General features: G+C 38.5%; 2 protein-coding genes across 6 annotated transcripts in view; one reads left to right on the forward strand and one right to left on the reverse strand.

The window, feature by feature from the left end:
* The window catches only part of RALGPS1 (Ral GEF with PH domain and SH3 binding motif 1), an 82,307-nt gene that overhangs the window by 41,286 nt on the left and 19,461 nt on the right, over nt 1-21,560 (reverse strand). The window lies entirely within an intron of this gene.
* Nucleotides 2,457-20,901, forward strand: ANGPTL2 (angiopoietin like 2). Its single transcript, XM_068413841.1, has 5 exons — nt 2,457-2,863; nt 11,739-12,592; nt 18,069-18,262; nt 18,504-18,774; nt 19,267-20,901. Exons 2-5 carry the CDS (start codon nt 11,788-11,790, stop codon nt 19,464-19,466), a joined length of 1,470 nt encoding a protein of 489 aa, XP_068269942.1. The 5' UTR covers nt 2,457-2,863; nt 11,739-11,787; the 3' UTR covers nt 19,467-20,901.

Here is a 21,560-nt window from a genome sequence, read left to right on the forward strand (position 1 = left end):
TCTAGTGTTATCCACACAACTCAGATATCCTGCGAACACCTGGCACATCCAAATACAAGCTCCCTGTCACCGATCAAGTTGGCACAGCTTTATTTCTCCCAACAATGGCAACAGACTGAAGAAATAAGAAAGCTTTGTCACACACAATTTGGAATGACCTACATACAAAAGTTTCCAGGAATGGGCTATTTAGACAGTTTTAAAAAAGACAAAAAAGCACTCAGCATTTAATCAGAAGGTTGACCTATGTAATAATATATCGTTTCTTATTCAGAAAAGAGGACCATCAAAGAAACAGGGTTTGGCTATTTTTGATCTTTCAAATATTTTTATTTATAACATGATTATCTGTCAGAGAACATTAATGACTAAAAAACACACCACAACATAAGTCTCTATTTAGACTCCTTCACTGGGTAAATTTTTTAGGCATTTAACTGCACTTATTTAAGTACCCTAAAATCAATGGAGCTTAAGTATATGTTAAAGAGTTTAAAAGTGGTTATGGATGATTTGTAAATATGGTCCTAAATAATGATCTTTTTCCTTGGGACATCTTGAATTTCCAAGAACGTTGGTGCTCCAGGGTGTAACAGCGAGTTAGAAACCTGTATTTTTCCACAAAAGCAAAGAATCTGAAAATGCTCATTTAAAATGAAAATGAAACACCCAACTCAAGTAGTAATCTAGGTAGGGAACTACCTTCCTAGCTCTGTAAGTAGTCAGAATTTGAGAAATCGATCAGCACAGGAAGCAGCCACCCCAGTATCTTGGCAAACACTCACGGCAGCTCACGCCCTGCACTCCTCCTGCCCCTCGCTTCCCTCCCTTGAGAAGCGCTGGACATCTCAGGCTGAAAAGGCACCTTGGAAATGAAGGAGTGGGAGTCATAGGAAAGCTGGAAGAAAATTTAATGGGCCTATTGCTAAATCTGTCAAAAATGAATAGAATTATCACATTCTGGTTCAATCCAACCAGCTTTTTCAGTATAAAACCAGCGCACTGGAAAAGCTTTGCACAGCTTTAATCCCACGTACGCAGTCTACGCTACTTAATAGCACTGAAAGGACCACTTCAGTCCCTGGCTTTGTGTCCTCCCTCTTTAGATACGGAAAGGAGTAAGCTTTAGAGTTAAATCATAAAATAATGATAACAACAGTAACTAACAAGAGGTGCTAATATTCCCCGCAGTCCCTTAAAAAGTCTAAGGTATACTGAATTACTAGTGTAATATATTTAGATGTGTTTTTTTCTGACGTAGTAGACATTCACTTTTATGATAGAAATAATTTATTATTAGAATAGCCACAGCTTGTCCACCTTTTAACTTGAACAGAAATAGCGTTTGTTTTAATCCAGTATCTTTAAACCTCTTTATTTGTCCTTTGATTAATCTAAGTGTTCTCATACTGGTTTCCTCAGTTTCTTCAAAACCCCAAAATCTTTAAAACTGCTTGAAAAACTATGAACAAATACATTCTTTTAATATGGTATAGCTTTTTAAAGATGGCTACGATATACAATGACAGTGAAATGACAGTTTGGTTTGCTAAACTGTTGATTAAAAGGAGCTAGAAAATTAACATTTTTCTGCTGTGAAGTTTCACCTTTAATTTTGATAATTTCTTTGTAAGATTCCCAGCAAGGTATATCTTAGAGACGAATTTTACATTATTTCAAAAAAATCTTTTTTAAAAGCAGAGGTGATAGCCAATAACCAAAACCATTCTACACAAAGTTCTGCAATAGCAAATTCTTAGAAAGGTTGTAGGGAAACAGTAAGAATTCACAGCAATCAAATGAGAAACACGCTTCAGACACTAACACGAGCAGCAAGCAAACATTAACGGTGCACTCGTGTTCCGCCAAATTATGGATTCTCAATCTGCACTGATCATTTTATGAGCTTACTCGAATTTGGACAGTTTTATTTCCCTTTGTTTCTGGGAGTCGCTGTTTCCTGACTGCAACGGCCGAGGCAGCGGTACGAACGGCGAGCATCGGCCCGGCTCTGCCCTCAGACCGCGCCGGCGCCCACGGGGACACCCAGCCCCGACACCGGCCCGCGCAGGTGCGGAGCGCCGCGCAGGCAGCAGCGCCCCCGGCCCCGCGCTGCGGGGGCGGATCCTGCGCGGCCCCGCGCTCCGGCACCTCGTTCGGGCCTCGCCCCCGCTGAAGGCCAGCGCTCGTGCACGCACCCCGCGCCCCCGCCCGCGGCCGCCCCGGGGGCTCCTGCCTCGCCACGCGCAGCTCCCGCCAGAGCAGCCCACGCACGGACGGCACCGCCGCGCGCCCGCCGCCGGGAGCGGAGCCCCGCCCCGCGCCCCGCCCCGAGGTCACTGCGCGCGGGCGGGCCGGGCCGCGCTGCCGGCGGCGGGGCCCGCGGGCGGCGGTCGCGGGTGGGCGGAGAGCAGCGCCGAGCTCGCCCAACCGGGGCGCGCCGGCCGCCGCAGGCCTCGCCTCCCCCCGCGCCGCGCCGGCCGCCTGCCACAAAGACGCGGAGGGTCCCACACGGCCGCCGCAGCCCCGCGCGGAGCGAGGGGTCCAGCCCCCGCAGCGGCATGCGGAGCTCTGCCCTCCCGCCCGGGGAAAGCCTGGCCGTGCCCCCACGGTAGCACGGTGCGGATGCGGGGCCCCGCCCGGGCAGCCGCGCTGTGAAAAGGCTTGAAGAAGAGAAACGGAGGAAAAGACAAGAAGGGAAAGGATTTCGCAGATCCCCCCGTTCTTTCCCTGCCCAGCTCCAGCACAGGGGAGGCGCTGGGGAGCCACACTGGTACCGTCAGCTGAGATGTCACAGCTCCCGCGGCCGAGCTGCCCCGAAAACCCCCGGTGAAAGGACGCGAAAGCAGCCCCCGGAGGCAGGGTAAGGACGGGCAGCAGGGATGGATGGTGGCTGGAGCCTGCAGCTGGTTTTGCACGCTTGCAAAGGCAGCCAGCCGGACTGAGGGAACGTGGGCTTGTCAGAGATACTGCTGCGCCCTGAGACAGCACTGCGAGCCTGCTGGTTCGTTTGGTTGTTGTGGGTTTTTTTTTTAAAAAAAAAAGTATTAAAATACAGTTGTAAAGACAGCGGAGACATTTTATGATGCCAGGCTGTGAAAAGCCTTCTTGCCATTATTTTCAAGAATATGGAATTTTTAAAATCATATTTAATTCTGCATGTAATTTTGGGCTTCCTCAAACTCGCTGAAAATGCATGTCTTTCAACAAACTTTCTAGGACATACTAATTTCTGTGATAACTTTTCTAAAGGACTACCTGTATTAAAAATTCTGAAATCTCTATTCAGTCTGTCTCACACTCATGCCTGATCAAGGAGATACAAAAGTTCCTGGAAGTTTCATAGAGCCTATACAATAAATATTTGAAAGATTTTGCCAAAATTTCATTTAAAAAAGAGCCTAGCGTTTACGAGTGCCTTTCTGTAAGCATTAAACATTTACTATATGATCTAACTACTATGTTTCATGGGCAAAATGAGTCACATCTATTAAAATACGAATCTGTTTAAGGGCTACTATGTACAACGTGCACGCACAGATATAAGCACACACAGTATGAGCACTTTTTGCTAGTGATTGGATTAAGTGAAAATAAGGTGAGGCCACTGTTAAGGGAACCAACAACAAAAGCAGTGCTCTCTTTCAATAATTACATTCCACATCTATGACAGAACTTAGTAAAGCACAAAGAACAATCCACAAACAACATGACTAAAATTCCTGGTAATCCAGAAAGAAAATTTGTACTTCTTATAACTAAAAAAGCTACCTTTTGCCAAAACTTGAAAAAAAGTTACATGGCAGCTAAAGATACATAATCTTTTGAAGTTTCTTGCAGCACTTTCAAAACAAAAGTTCTCCAAGAGCTAATTAAGATACTCATTCTGAAGTGTTGCTTTAGTCATCCATTTCCCTCAGTGAAAAAAGTGTTTCCTTTTAAGAATGAACTAGTGCTTGAACCAAAATTTCACCACAATTTTAAGTGGACAGAAAAGCTGAGTATAGAATGCATTATAATAAAAGTATCTAAAGCAATTAATTGTTTTCTGTCAGTGTGGCACTGCTTACAATGGGATCGAGTAACGAGTGGCAAAAAAACAAAAATTATTCCCCCCTGTAAGTTTGGAGTTACATTTTTCAACTTAGTTTTACATCATGTTTTCGTAACTGAAACTGCATGCTGTAATGTGTCAGCCCTTCCCTATCCCCTGTTGTATTTACTTTAAAACTTCAAACAAAACTTTAAAGCTTTTCCTAATACATGAAGCATGCATACTACTGTGCTGTATTTTCGCTGTGAATTGCTGTTTCCTTTTACAAAACTGACAAAATCAGTGTTCCGGTTTTCCACAGCAGTACCCTTCAGCTAAAAATCAAACTACATGAGTTAATTCTAAAAGAAAACCTGTATCAGTGGAAGTCCCTCTCCTTAGAAAAGAGCAAAAATTAATAAAGCACATTAAATATGAAGACTACCTGAAAAATTGAGAGGATAGATTAATATAATTCCATGCAAGAGAATGTTTGGGAGAAGGAGTAAGAGCAGAGCATGAGCTCTGAGAAAAGGGGCAGGGAGTAAGAAAGCAAGCAGCTTCAGAAAATTCATGCTTATCTATCTTATCACAATGGTGTTGTGAAATCCAGATCATATTACTGGCCTGGTGCCTGGAACATGCCAGCTAACTGTAAGTCCACAAACACTGACTATCAAAGGACTCTGCAGAAGCAAAAACTAATGTTTGTTAACAAAAAAAACAAAACCAAACACTCTCATCTTTTTATAGTAGGATTTTACATTTTCAACACCCTTGCTCCATTTGCTTTTACAATCCAATTAAAATGTAAAACTGCACTAATATAAAAACCTCTTTTAATATCAAAGACAAAAGTATTAAAGAAAGTGAAGATTTGTTGCTAGTTTTTAAAGTTTCTTCTTTAGAATGAACAATTATCAAACTATGCGTGAATTCACAATCAAATAAAATAGCTTATCTTGTCAAGAATAAATGCTGAACTAGCTAACCTTTTGTGAACATGCCTTCATTTACATGTCTAAATGCTTGAGGAATCTGCACAAAAGGTACCAGGGCATGTAAGGTACATAGGAAAAGCCAGCCCATCAAATGACTGCTAGCCTCATTATATTAAATATGACCAGCACACAAGAACTGATTAACCCACAGAACAGAGCGATTCAGCGTAGCAAAACGAACTCATCTGTACGTAGGATATTACTGCTACCGTGTTCTTCTAAGTCAAAACAACTGTACAGGGAAATGTCAGTGTTGTGCGAAAACTGCGTACCTCATGCTGCTTATATATGTGCTTTTTCGTCTATCTGGGTATTTCTAAAAGGTCCTGAAGTATCAGTTTAATTATGGTGCATTCAATTCTTGCATGTTAGACCTGCACACATGATTCAGCCTCTAGACTATGAGCCCTTGAGTAAGAGCAATTTATGAGAACAGGAATAAACTGTGAGTGTGGGACCTTGCCTATCCACTCTTTAATGAAATGAAAGTCACTTATTACCAAAAAGAATGAAACTGACACATAAACAAAACCATATACAGAAAATAAGAGTGAAATAATAAAAAATAACCCCCCAAATTCTGGAATTAACTTTCTAAGGGATGTAATACTCTGGGAGCCTTTTTAGGGAGGTTGAGTGAAAATGACAGAAAATGGTAGCAGTTTGTTATAAAAACAACAGTTGTTATCCCAAAGGTACGAAGACTTAAATGGAGAATCCGATTTTGACAGCTTACTGAGCACTCCTGCTTAAGTGTAAAAAGTCACATAGGAAACCTACTCCTTCACCTCCTTTACAAAGATTAAAATAACCGAAGTCCCATAAACTAAAAATGCCTCCTTAGTTCCTGAGCTGCAACATAACAAGCCACTAAAAATCTAACTTTCTGAAGTGAGAATTGCTGCCATCTTCATCACATACCAGGTTCTGATGTATTAGCTCCTCAAACCAAATTGGTAGTGCATTTCCTTAACTAGATTATCTTTGCAATAAATTCAACTATGCTGCAATTCAAGTAGTTACTGAAGTCCCCAGAAAGCCCCTTGTGTAACATCCTGGTTTTAGCACAGAAAATTACCTTCTCTGTAAAGCAGTCTCCAAGGGTAGGCAGAGTGTCACGTATCACTTGTACAAAAGCTGCATTTATATAGCTTAGGGCATCACACTTTCATACCTACAGTCCTCTAGCTTAATAACAGTTTACTATATATAGAAAAACAAGACCAGCAGCAAGAAGCAATTCTACTGCTTTTACCTACTGGGTTCTTTTATGTTCCTTATCTGTAGGAGTAACCCATACCAATGCAATTTAAGATACAAAATTTATATTCTGGAATGAAATCTAGGCAATGATTTTCCACATTTGTCTTAGTTATACGTTTTCCACACCAGATTTACACAGATCATTATTTCGCTTTTCTATTTCTCCAAAATGCTATCGTACAGGTGATGTTTTCCTTAAATGTCAAAACATTTCCTCCTTGACCTCACTTGTAATCCAAAGTAAAGCATAATGAAGCTCAGTGCTCAGCCACTACCCAGTGGCCTTCCTGCAGTATCAGCTCTTTTTTTTTTGCAGAACACTGAAAAGCATAGGTGTAAAAAGAACATAGTATAAACTCCCAGAGACAAGATGCCAATCTCTCAATGGCTGAAAGACTCAACACTGCAAAACCACTTTAGATCTAGATGCAAGAGTGTTGACAATATATACTCAGGCTTTCATAAACACCTTTCTGTCCAGAGTAACACTGCAAATGTCTATTTTATGAACAAACTTCATCCAACAAAAAACAGCCATGGCATTGAAAAGCTACTGGTAGCATTTTCAAATAAGCTTAATGATACTTTATTGTGTTACTACAAGTCATATTTTTCGTCTGGTGGAAACACACCTTTCTTCTCTTTTGTACACAAAAATCCCAAGGATAAGTAAAATATTTCGTAAAACCTGAAACAGTTAACCAGTCTACTTTGTCAAATGAGATCCTCTGAAGCATGGCATCAGAACCAATAAATAATGAAAAAAGGTATACATGTTGGAATATGTACAATGAAATGTGTATTTTGTTATAAGTAGCTAAAAAAAAAAGGCCATAGTGCTGACATTGCTACCTTTAATGCTTACTCTTAAGGTAAGCTGATTAAAAAAGTAGTGAACATTTGCCAAACAGTAATACTTTGCACATAAAAATATTTTTACCTTTATCATTTCAGGATCATGATGGTGATTAAACTATAGGATGTGAAACACCTGTATAATTTTAGATGGTAAAATACTCGAATTTTGTTGAAATATCACATATAGATTTCAAGATATCCGTAACAATCAAAAAGTAATATATTTTGACTAACCAAAAGTCCCATACAAGCATGACAGAGTACAGGACAGAAAAGTATTTCAAAGCAAAGCCGAAGAAAGATTTTATTTACTTTTTCCCTTTAAAGGGCAGGAAAAAACAAGTCAAATGCTGAACATCTGATACCCCTTTGAGAAAGTTTATTTCCTCTTTTTTCACCAGATCATGGGAACATCCTCAGTTGGGCTAACAATGAATGAGCAAACAAACCAACTTATTATTACCTACTTCCAGTTATATACATAGATAGGCCAACGTTTAGTCTACAAACCAAGATTTTAACCAAAGCGCTTATGCTGGCTGGGAGTCTGAAAAATACTATGATTGTAACCCACACAAGAATGCTGCCAAGATGCAGTTATACTGGCAAAAGACAAACAGAAAAAAAAATATTATTTTGCCTGAATAAAATAATATATACTGCCAAGTAGGGTGAACATACACAAAACTGGGTTTAGGTGCATCTGCACTAGGGCAAGTTTGTCCCAACTCAACTCCTACGAAAAGTGCTTTTATGTGTACACAAGTCTTGAACAGCCAGAATCTAGAAATTAAATTACTTCAAACTTCCATAGGTTTTCTAATTAGAAATTCTATTTGATTTTTAATTAAAACAACACCTTTCTTTTTAAGTGTGCTTCTTTCACTTCTCCTGATTTTTGTTTGTATGCTTGTTGTAGTTTTATCAGTGTGCATAAGGATAAAAGACAGACATGCTGCATTTCCAGTAATTAAGAAAATTTGCACCACACCTGCAAGCAAGCTTTTATATAATGCAGTTTCATGCTATGGCGAGGTTGAAAAGTCTACGGCTACCTAAGTGCAATTTTGCACTGGGCCTCAGTAACATAGTTCCCTCCCAGTCCACTGCAGAAGAGCTACTGGGAGAGGGAGAGAGGCAGAGGGGGGCTGAGCCAGAGGAACAGGAAGAACTGAGTGATCTGCAAGCAAAGGCACTGGTTAAGTACAAAGAGTATAAGCAATTACTTGGCACAAGTGCAACAGAAGAAAACGGAAAGCTAGTGTGCTAGACATCAAATAAATAAGATCTTCCTCTCCCATGGGAAGGAATTCTGATGTCCTAAGAACCTGATGTTCTCCTACTCAAAGAGAAGGGGAAGATACTAAAAAGCATTAAAACCTTCCTTAAAATTCTTTCTCCAGCTTCCCTCCCCACTTCCTCCAGCAAGCTTTTTTCTCCCTGAAAGATTAATCATTGAGAGTTGTTCAAACAGCATGTTGGTTATGAACTTCATTTGAATCCAACTGTAGAAAAGAAGAAATGCTATTTATGTTATGTAGTCCATCACAATATGCAACAATAGGCCTCATTCTGAACGCTTTTTTTTTTTCTAAACTGACCAAGCATAGACAATGAAAAGACATAAGAGATCACTTCATTAACAGACTGCAGGCAGAAGGACATCTGAAGACAGTATGGTTCTTGTTTCTTTTTGTACAGGAGCGTTCTCTTACCAATGTACTTTTCCTTCCAATGTTTTTTCTTATAGGAAGAACACTTTAGAAAAGGTGACGGCAAGATTATGAGTGAAGCCTTTCAGCATGGTCTAATCATGCTGATATCAAGGCATTTGGACAATGCCCCTAATAACATGCTTTAACTTGGTTAGCCCTGAATTGGTCAGGCAGTTGGACCAGATGATCATTGTAGGTCCCTTCCAACTGAAATACTCTATTCCATTCTATTTTGAAAGATATATGAACTAATACGTTAAGATGAGGCTGATGAACTCTGTTCCATTTTTTTCCTTAAACAGTTCTTAGAAAAAATTAGAGAAAAATCGAACTGTTATATGTTGCTCTGTATTTCTTCAGCCTGTAAAAGAATGTGCACCCCCAATCCTGTGCTCAATTAAAGACATGAGATGCCGTAACAAAGACACAAGTGAACTTTGAGGAAAAAAATAATTTCTTTTCAGTGCTCACAATAATTACCATTTTTGAGGGGCAAAAAAAATTATTTCAATTCAAACAGTGAAATAAAACCCATTTTACACCTATATGTGAGAGACATTTGCAAAAACAGTCCATCTGTGCAGAAATATGAGGCCTGGAAAACTGCCAAGGTTTCCAAGTGTGACCTGCTGTGCAAATGCTGATTATGCAAGTTAAAGCTGTCTGGGGTGAATTTATGTTCCCTGTTTTCCAGAGCTCCAAATAACATTCCTTTACTTACAGAAACCATGTCAAATCCCAAACTTCTATCTGACAAGTTTTCAAGATTCTTGACAAGTTCTGTAAAGCACAATTCCTTTCTGTTTGCAAAATGAAAATGAGTTTATTCCAAATAAGAAACTGAGGCAAAAATGTATATCCAAAAACTTTAAGGAAGATCAAGTCCTGGCCACTTTTGTTTTAATCATTTACAGACGCATTTACAGAAACTTCTATGGTTTATTTCAAAACAACAGAAAAATGTGAATAACTGACAACCGTATCTCTTCTCGGTATGAATAATTATTTAAGCATGCATATCCATCATTATCTTGAAACTCTAAAAAAAATTTCTTAGAAGTCAGCAGCTGCCTAGAATCACAGAACAATTCAGATTGGATGGGACTTCACCTTTGCCTTACAAAGCAAGGCTAATTTCAACATTAGATCAGGCTGCTCAGAGCCTTGCCTAAATCAAAACTTTATGTGTTTGTAGGGATGGAGGTTCCACTGGCTCTTTGGGTGACTGCTTCAGTCCTTGGTCACCCTCACTGTGAAATTATTTTTTTCTAAAACCCAAAGTGAATTTTTCCTGAGGCAATTTGTATCCATTGACCATTATACTTTCACTGTGCACTTCCAAAAAGAATCCATCTTCTCTACAAACACCCATTAAGTAGTTGCAGATAGCAGTAAGATGTTGCCTTCACCTTCTCTCTGGAGGCTGAACAAACCTCGCTCTTTCTGCTGCTCCTCATATGTTGCATCTGCCAGCCTCTAGCTACCCATGTTGGCTGCGCTCAGCTGGACTCATTCCAGTTTCTCACAGCTGTTGCTATCATCATTTCATGTCATTTAAAACCTTTCATTGTACTAAAGATGAGCAGGCAGTAAGGTTATTTAAACACTGAATAGTTATTCCATGTGAAATGTTTTACAAGCAAAGAAGAATATGATGGCAGCACCACGTTGGTTTTAAAAAGTATCGAGCAGGCTTTATACACTGAAAAAGCTCCATACTGCATTTTTTCCTCCCATTTTGTTTTAAGAAAACTAGGTTATATATACACACATGCCTATTAAAAAGCTGTTAGAAATACACGATATCGAAGTGCTGTTCAAGCAGCTGATGAGAAAGTGATTTGTGACAAGGTCACTCCTGGTAGTAGTGACAATGCTAAGCTCATGTTTCCAAGACAACTGTTGCCTATAAAGTTCTGGTATTGACTTATTTAAGAGATTGTGATGGCCTCAAATTTCCACCTGGAACATGAACCTGCTCTGAGAACTAAGTTAGTGTAATTTCACCAGAAGGGTACTGTTGCAGTACGTCAATAAACACTAGCAGCTAATTCTAATGGCTGGGGGTCATCTTTGTCCGCCATGCACATACACGTGTGTTTTTCCCCTTCCGAGAAGAGGCTAAGAAGTGAAATGACCAGGCTGAGTGTAAAGACAATGTCTCCAGTGAGAGCCACAATAAATATTTCAGTTGTAACTTCTAGTAATCTGGAAAAACAACAGATTTTCCTGCCTATTATATTTGGGCAGTAGAGTTGTTAAGTTATAATTACTAAGGACCAATGTAAAGTAAGTTATTCCTTTTTTTTTTTTTTTTTTTTTTTAACTATGTGGTTCAATACTGCTGACTAAAGTAAAGTTGTTACATTTCATCTAAGGTGTATCTCCTGCAATACACATGCAGTTATAAAATACTGCAAATGAGCTATTTGGTATTTTTAGAACTTTTAACAGCACATACAAACTTACATTCTCTTTACCTTTAAAGGTTATATTTGTAACTGTAAGAAATGAAAATGTAATTCATATTTAAATGAAAACACCAATCTTGGAAACTTTTGTGGTACTTGCCTGGAAGAAAGGACTCTTCAAATCCTGGTATTTATTAGTTAGTTTCTTGTGGTTCTTCGCAGGCTTTAGAGAAACTAGCAACTAGTAACTACAGTTCTGGCCGTAGAATGATGCAACTATTCCCCATGATGTCCCCTTTAGCCAACATAAGTTCACGCTGGACAAGAAAAATATCTCACTTGTTCACAGAAATACTAGTTACTATGTAATATTTTGTAAGTTTTAGAACAGATTATCAGTTGTAAGTTTGCATTGATTTCCCATTTGTTACTTACTGTTAAATTTATTTTAAAACAGATTTTTACAAGTTCTTTGCAGAAGAATATTTGACCAGAACTAGAAGATCATGATGACAAGATTCACCTGCTTAATGCTTATCGCCATTGTGGGAACTACTGCAAGCAAAACACAGGAATTTGAAGGCAATGACGAGGAAACGGAACAAGAATTCATTTATATGAACAGATATAAGCGTTCCAGTGACACGCAGGACAAATGCACTTACACCTTTATCGTACCTCAACAGAGAGTGACAGGTGCCATTTGTGTTAATTCTAAGGAGCCTGAAGTTCTACTTGAAAACAGGGTAAATAAACAAGAACTACAGCTACTTAACAACGAACTGCTTAAACAAAAGAGACAAATAGAAACTCTCCAGCAACTGGTAGAGGTGGATGGTGGGATTGTTAATGAGGTTAAACTCTTAAGAAAAGAGAGCAGAAATATGAATTCTCGCGTCACACAACTCTATATGCAGTTACTACATGAAATTATCCGAAAACGAGACAACGCCTTAGAACTTTCGCAACTTGAGAATAAGATTTTGAACCAAACTGCAGATATGTTGCAGCTTGCAAACAAATACAAAGACTTAGAGCACAAGTACCAACATTTGATGTCAATTGCCAATAACCAGTCAATAATAATTGCCCAACTGGAAGAACACTGCCAAAGAATGCCATCCATAAAGCCACTGCCACAAACTCCACAGCCACCAAATAAAGTGTACCAGCCTCCTACTTACAATCGCATTATTAACCAGATATCTACTAATGAGATTCAGAGTGATCAGAACTTAAAGGTTCTGCCACCTACCTTACCAACCATGCCTGCAGTTACTAGTATTCCAACTTCAACTGATAAACCATCTGGTAAGTAATATTATTGATATGTCTACATTAGTTCATGCTAATATGCAGTGGGCATCAAAAATGCAGACAGAATTTATTTAGCAAAATAAATGCAAATTAATTATTTTGAACTAATTGAGATTTCTTAGATCTGATGTTGTCTATGTATTTTTAACAGGCGTGGTATAGTACAAGCACAGAAAGAAAGCAGAAAAATGAATTCTGAATGTCTAACAGATTCAGACACACTAGCCCCACAGATTTTTCTCGTGTTACGTTGCCAAGACAAACCCACCATTTATGAGAGACGTATGAGATAAAGGAGCTGCAGAAAAATCTTACTAATCAACAGTAAATTTTATTTACTTATGCCCAAGACCAAACTGCTATAATTCATGATATCTGAGGGGGTTTGACACTTTTTGAGTAAACATTTATGAAGTTATTGCAAGTTTGTTGATCATTTTTGTGATAATTATCACAAATTTGTGATAATTTTTGTGCTTCTGTAACTCAGAAAGGAATACATATCTGCTCTGTACCTCACACAGGACACTTGCGCTCTAAGACAGGAACAAAGGGAAGCAAGTGGTGGAATAGTAAGGGATATTAAACAGCCCTCATTAGGAGTCCTGCCATAAGCAAGATTAGAGGCATCTGAAATCACATTAGAGATCAACTGATCTACATGATAAAGAAGTAACAGGTAAAGAATCCCATTTCACCTATGTTCCCACATATTTAAAAAAAATAGTTAAAAGTATTATGTGTCCCATACAAGAGAAGTCTGTTCTTCAGTGTGTGGGCAACACGTACTTGCTTCAGAGAAAACACAGGGGACCCACATATATCTGAAACTAAGACCTGAAACAGAGTAAGGCACATGAGCTGCACTCAGAATATATTTCAAGGCTATTTGCAACATATTCCAAATGACATCATCAAACTCTAGAATTATCCAACTAATGCAACTGCCACATTTAAAAAACAAAACAAAAAAAGAGTTATTTCTCCATGGAAATATCCACAATGAAAGAAATTTTAGCAGGTGTTTCAGTCTAAAGCACAGTCTCTTAACACACTTTGCTACAAAGCAGTTATTTCACAATACTGCCAGAGATGAACTCACCAAAGGTTGCATTGTGGCATACAGAACCTCAGCCAAAAATATCATGATTCTAATATTCTATGTTAAAAAAAAATCATGAGAAAATCAGGTCTCTCACAATTTATTTGAGGCAATACACTACAGGATAGCCTCTTTAATAATTACATTTTGACTTTGATCTCAAAGTAGGTTCAAGCTTAGTACAGTATTTCCCTGGTGAAATATCTTCCAAGTGTTAAGACCTTTCCCCTTCCTGTTACACTCTTCTGAAGAAAACTCGTTAGTTGGTCCACATCCTCCTTGTGCTTTTAAGTACCCAAACTGGAGCTGAGGCTTCACCATCACACAGCAGAATAGAAAAGTTACTTCATGTGCATAGTGCTTTTGCTGATCTCATACAGCATTTTCCTTTTTTGCAAAGTAAAACATTGACTCATGACCAACTTGCAACCCTGTAGAACCCCCAGACCCTCACCTGAGGAACTACTGCTTTATCCAGCTATTTTTCGTGTTATCTCCAGAGGTCCTTTCCAAAGTTCATATTTCTAAGATAAGATTTGACATCTGCTATTTCTCCCCTATCTACATAACTTATCAGAAAAAGAAGTTGCACATTTCTTCTGCACAAATCCATTATAGTATTTATTTCTCTCCCTATTTTCTCATTTGCAGCAGTTTGATTTGTTCAAGCAAATTTCCAACAACTGAAGTTAAGCTATTTAACCTTTCATTTCCAGGGTATCCTCCTCCCCTCTCCCCACCTTTCTTTTTGGGCAAGGAATATTTAATACCTTTTGATCATCCTCCATAATTTGTCCACTCACAAAGCACATCTAAAACAAGATCCCTCCCCACAATTAATGCTGTAAATGATGCTTCAGCTACGTGTCTGGAATAAACTAGGAAAAACCCACAAAAACACCCCGCCCCCCCATACCCACAAGCAACACCCCACAAACCAAACAAAACCCACCACCACAACTGCGTAGCCACTGGAAAAAAATCCACCTCTATTTTATCCAATTTGTTCTGTACTGTGTCTCGAGTTCTCCACCTTTGCCAAAGCTCCTGGCTGTACTAACCATCTAATCATAGCCAACCTGTGCAATGAAAAGCAAAATGGAAGAAAAATATTAAATGCCGTCTCAGTTTAATCTGTTGATCTGTTGATCTCAGTTTAATCTGTTTAATCTGTTGACAGATCCTTCCTCACAAAGTAGCAGACCAATATTTTCCCTTGATCATAGACTTACCACAGTCTTACTACTCTCAGTAGCTTTATTTCATTTTGTACATTTTGTCCACACTATTGTTTTTTGGGGTTTGTTTTTTTGTTGTTGTTGTTTAGTTAAAAACAAACAAACAAAACCCACAAACGACCAGCCATGCCTAATGAGCTAACATCTACTTTGTCTCAGCTTTCTTCATGTTTTCAAAGCTACTGGAAAGGTCATAGTTTAGCCAGGTCAGTTTCTTACCATTTTCCCTAGCCGCCCTTCTACAATAGCAAAATTCACTGCAATGTCTTCAGACTCTTTAACAAACTTCTAAACTCTTCACTTGGACTAATTGTCTAAAGCATTTTCTCTGCATGCTCTCTGAATTTGCTGAAGTCTGTTATATTTAAGTTAATTTTCTTTGTTTTGCTTTTCACTTTCCTTTCTTAAGGATTGTAGCCTCCATTATTTCATGATCAAGATCACCTACACTGCTTTCCATTTCACATTTTCACTCACTTCTTCCCTACTTACTAGGTTCAAATATAAGATATCCCACGGTTTTTTGCTTTCTCTGTTTTAGGTATCTATGAAAAACCTATCCCTAACAAATTCCAAAAACTTGCTATATATTTTTAATTTGCTGTATTCCTCCCCCAACAGATCGATAGTTGGAAGTTAGTAACTCACTGGAAGAGATAGGCAACAAGTGTCAAAACCCAAACAACATCTAAGTTAATTTTGCACATAAACTGCATAGAAAGGGAGATTTAAGTTACTCCACTTTTAGAAGCAAATCTCATACTTCCCTTTCATTTGTATTAATGATTTTAAATTAATTAAAAGCTATGTGGATCCAAGCTTCCAGTTCCCCATGAAGCACTATGCATGATTACTGAGTCTCACCAAATCCATAAAAGATACGTAAGAGCTTGAAAATATGACATCTCGTTTCTGTAAAACATTATGCAGTGTGAAAATATCAGTGCAAAGCAGAATTAGGTGAATCTCTAGTTCATAAGAGCTATTACATGGACTTGTTGGGGTGGGTCCAGAGGAGGGCCACAAAAATGCTCAGGGGGATGGAACCCCTCTGCTATGAGAAAAGGCTGAGAGAGTTGGGGTTGTTCAGCCTGGAGAAGAGAAGGCTCTGGGGAGACCTTATTACGGCCTTCCGATACTTAAAGGGGGCTTATAAGAAAGATGGGGACAGACTTCTTACCAGGGCCTGTAACAACAGGACAAGAGGTAATGGCTTTGAACTAAAAAAAGGTAGATTCAGTCTATGTATGAGGAGAAATCTTCTACAATGAGGGCGGTGAAACACTGGCACAGGTTGCCCAGGGAGGCTGTAGATGCCCCAGCCCTGGAAACATTCAAGGTCAGGTTGGCCGGGGCTCTGAGCAACCTGCTCTAGTTGAGGGTGTCCCTGCTCACTGCAGCTGGTTTGGACCAGATGACCTTTAAAAGGTCCCTTTCAACCCAAACCATTCTACGATTCTGTGATAATGCTAGCCCCCTTCCCTCTTTTTTTTAGTTACACATACATTTGAGAAAAATTTTCATCAGGCAGAGTTAACCATGGCATCTTACAGAGATCTGTGCTGGGGCCAGTTGTCTTCAGTACGTTCCCTTTCATTTCTCACGCCAGATGACAAATCTCAGAGTACACACCTTAGTTCTTTTTTGCTTTTTGTAAGTGTCACTACGTACACATTGTGATAAAATAAACAAGAGCAATTTAAATTACCAGCATTCATTACATTTGTCTTCTTCCACCTCTCACAATAAGCCATGCAACCGTGTCACCGAATACTGCATCTACATCTAAACTGCCAGAAATCTGAACAATTAGCCTCAACAGAAATGGAGAAGGGGCTTAGAAGCAGCACTCTAGGTACAGTCTGTGAAAATGACTAAGGAACCAAGAGCAACACAGCATACAGACCAAAAACTTGGGTTGCCTCCTGGTACACTGATTTTTCGATTAACTAGTTTAAAAGACCAAAAAAACCCCAACCCCCTAAAGCACTGAGGTTGCTTCTATAAAACTGATTTAGTACTAACTCATTTACTGAGTACAAGGGTAGCTCTACCGTTACCAGTGTTGGACAGTGAATTAAGAAAAAAGGTAGATGAACTGAAATAATTTAAAAGAGAAATTACTCTTGATAGCAACATATGCTTCAGTAAGACTCCTCACGAGAAGATCTGATAGGCCTTCCTCCTTCAGGGTGGGGGGGGGAAATCAAAACAAAACAAAACAAAAAAAAATCAATCAAGAGTCTCTAATCCTGAGGGCTCCTGTTGACTTCACTCTTCTGCTTTAGGCAACAGGAGGATAGCAGCAAAGCAGCTGGGGGAGTCTATCTGCATATATCAACAGAGACTCCTGAATCACTTATGTTTACATTTCTCAGACTTGTTAAAATGGAATCTAACTACCTTCCCATTGGAGAAAATTTCTTTAAAAATCATGAATGTAAGATACTTTCAAGAAGAGTAAGCTCTTCATGGACTCTACTAAACTCATGGGAAAAAAATGCATTCTCCTTCTGAAAAGAGGAGAGCATTACCTGTAATTTCTGTGAATGCAAAGTATTTTAAAAGTCTTCTCATTCATCTACAATTTCTCTTGCTATATAAGTGGGCACTCCATGTTACAAATCTTACTTCTATTTTGTGTTATCATTTATTAAGGTGACAACAGTAACACCTACATTCTTGATTTATGTTGCTGGTTCCATTGTTAATGTCCGTGCCAATGACATTCTTTGGGATCTAAAAAGCTGAATTTCTCAAAGACAGAAACAAGGTCAAATGTACCATTTTGTTTCCTAAAGGAAATTACTAATATTAATGGAGTCATTCATATTAAATTACTTTGAAGATATAATCAATGTTGTAAGTGCAGGTGCCTTAAATAAAATAAATTTTTTTAAAAAATCTACCTTTATCAGTAATTCCTTGTGAAATGTTCCAGAAATAAAATTACAACAAATGCATCTGTTTGAAAACACTTAGTGGACACTGTACCTTCAATAAGAGGAAAAACAAACGCACTACTCAGCAGAAGCAAATCTACTGTAAAAGGCTACCAATTCAAATACCGCCCTGCATTAAAGATACGCTTAATTGCATTTTGATGCAGAATCCTTCTGTTTTGACACAGGGCCCTGGAGAGACTGTCTACAAGCATTAGAAGATGGCCACGATACAAGCTCCATCTATCTTGTAAAACCAGAAAACACAAACCGGCTTATGCAGGTCTGGTGCGATCAACGGCACGACCCTGGTGGCTGGACAGTCATTCAGCGACGGCTGGATGGGTCTGTCAACTTTTTCAGGAACTGGGAGACATACAAGGTTAGGACAAGTGAGCAGTTCAATGTTTTCTACTCGCTAAAAATTACTGGCAAAGTTAGTTTAAAGGGTGATTTTAGAGTCTGGCCAACAGTTTACTTGACAATGAACTTGTGTGTTCGTCTTTCCAGAAGAGGAAGTCTCTATAAAATAAGTTACTTTGGTTTTCTACTTAAGAATACACTCAGATTTACCACTAAAACAGACGCACAATATTAACACGCTTCTCTTGCTTCCTTTACAGCAAGGATTTGGTAATATAGATGGAGAATATTGGCTTGGATTAGAAAATATTTATTGGTTAACAAATCAAGGCAACTACAAACTCCTCATAACAATGGAAGACTGGTCAGGTCGAAAAGTATTTGCTGAGTATGCTAGCTTCAGGCTGGAGCCAGAAAGCGAGTATTACAAGTTGAGACTGGGACGCTACAATGGCAATGCAGGAGATTCTTTCACTTGGCACAATGGGAAACAGTTCACCACGCTGGACCGGGACCATGATGTATACACAGGTACAAGGTCCCTTTCAGTCGCCTTGCTTTTTTTTCCCTGCCCCCTCCCCCCTTTTTTTTTCTTCTTTTTTTTTAAAAAAGGAAAAATACTTATGGTGATATACACACACACAAAAAAAGAAATTACTTTTTTAGAGATTTGTCAATTAGTAACTTATGAAGCACAAACTGATGTGTCAACCCTTATACATACTCACACTGAAACAAAAATCTCATTACACTAAACAAGGGTCTGTAAAATATGCTATGGAGGAGTTACGTGAGACAGTAACGCAAACAAATTTTCCACCAAGAGAAAGTAACACCGATGAGTCTATCTGTAGAACCTAACTACAGAGCTGGTTCCTGAAGAAGCCTAAGTTCACCTTGTACCATGTGGTATCTACAGGTTAAATACACAGTTAAAAAAAAAATAAATTGTTTTGTGCTTAGCTTGCTTGCCGTAAGATTTGTCATTTCCTCCTAAGACTGAACCAGAGTTTTCTTTTGCAGGTAATTGTGCTCATTACCAGAAGGGAGGATGGTGGTACAATGCATGTGCTCATTCAAATCTCAATGGAGTCTGGTATCGTGGAGGACACTACCGCAGTCGGTACCAGGATGGTGTTTACTGGGCTGAATTCCGGGGGGGATCGTATTCGCTAAAGAAAGTTGTTATGATGATAAGACCTAACCCCAACACGTTCCACTGAAACAATTCTCTTGGTTTGCTTTCTTGTTCTAAAAATCACGTAAAGCTATGATGTTATTATCTGGAATTATCTTTTCAGAAATGAGGAATGTAAGATAGTGTACATTTATTGCTAAGATGTGAGGGCTTGTATATTGTATTTTCAAGAATCATTCCAGGAAAAAAAAAAAGCTGAAGGAAAAAAAGGAAATGAAATGACGTAACATTCGGAACACCTCTTGGTACTAAAAGTAGTTATGTTAAGCCTTTTAGAACTGGCAGTTTAGAGGGACTGTAGATAAACTTTCTGGTTTTTATTCCCTGTAAATTAAGTTTGGATGGTAAAAATACTGCCACAACATTTAAATATTTTTGTATGTTATATTATGTATAAATATTCTCAAATACAGGAAATATTACAAACTGTACAGCAAGAGTTTTATTATTATTATGAGCAATCACTTGACACAGGAAATCATATCCTTTGAACTGTGTAGCTGGTATATGTACATTAGTGTGTTTATTCTAATTTAATCTTTCTTAACTGACATGAATAATTCAATTTTGAGAGCAGATACTCAAACTGTTACTGTCGTAATAAATCCAGTCTTTCCCCTTCAATTTGAGCATTTTAGTAATCTGCTCCTATAAATTAGAATTCACACTTGATTCAAGTATTTTGGTTTAAAAACACTAATGATTTTTCTTACCAAAATGAAGTAGCTACCTGCATATGGAAATTAATCCAGATTTTCAACAGATATAACGTGCTGTATAGCCAACATGTTATGCTACACAACAACTCTCACAGTATTTTGTACCTGACTTCAGTCATTACCTGCTGTGTAGCCTCTGTAATCAGAAACAGCTGGATATAAATTAAAGGGACTATCCAACTTTGCAGGCAAATGATGGATACCAATACGTAAGCTATTAATAACCTTAGCCAGTAGATGAAAATTATATAAATAAGTTACCTGTAGCCAAGAGACGTTGTATTTACCATATTTCACAATTATAACATATTACTGTCAAATTTTTAATTAGATTTACTTATCTATATTTAGAGGTCAGTCACAACTATGAAATACTGACTGGGATAATTCTAATATTCTTCTGAGGTAGGTTTCTAGAACATATTGTTATAACACCCATTTCAAAACAGTAACTACTACAAAAAAATATAAGTTGAAGAATGCATATAAGAGGGAGAGCAAAAGCCTCTATAAGTTCAATACATTTTTCAGTAAGCCTATAAGATACTTACTGTGCATCTGTGTGCGGGTGCTTGCACACTTTTTCCCTTATTACCTCATCACTTCTTTACAACAGTAAAGTGCATTAAACTGACGTGTCATGTAGCATGTGTTGTATATAACTGAAAGTAGGGTTTTTAATATAATAAATTACCCCTGTAATATTGTAATCCTCAAATAAAGCAACAAATGTTATTTTGACATGTTCAGATTTCATCCTGTTTTAGTTCAGATTACTCATAGCAAAGAACAGATAATTACTTAACTACACACCACTCTGCCTCATGACTCACATCAACTCTGATACGCAACTACTGTTAACATGTGTGAAGTGTCTAAATATTGCAATATCAAAAGCAAAACAATTTTCAGCTGAGAAAAATACTAAGCTTCCACACATCCTAAGGAGGGAGAACTTTTTGTAGGTCATATGAAAACTGAAAAATTTTCAAACAGTATTCAAAGCTTTATCTTCCACTGGTTTATCTACTGGACTCTGGAAAACAACTAAGTTTTTTAAGGTAAGAAATACTAAATGCATCTACTGACTCTACAGCCTGGCCACAGTGCTCTACCAATTAGAATTGTAGCATCAAGGCAGTAAAATTCCTGCTGACATCTACAACTAACCACTAGCTTTGTCATAAGAAAACACACACAGTGGACTGACACCTGTCTTAGAAGAGTCATTTACGACTTCTTCAATGTGTGTGGTGTGTATGCGTGTTCAACTTATTATATGTCTATAACTAAATAATCAAAACTTCCTGAAAATGCTTTAGCATAGCAAGCAACATCCTTAAGTCATGTTCATACTCCACCCTCTTCTTGTGCTCCTTTGGTAACACGCTACCAGAGCA

The sequence above is a fragment of the Nyctibius grandis genome, chromosome 16, assembly GCF_013368605.1.
Source record: "Nyctibius grandis isolate bNycGra1 chromosome 16, bNycGra1.pri, whole genome shotgun sequence".
NCBI classification, from domain to species: Eukaryota; Metazoa; Chordata; class Aves; order Nyctibiiformes; family Nyctibiidae; genus Nyctibius; species Nyctibius grandis.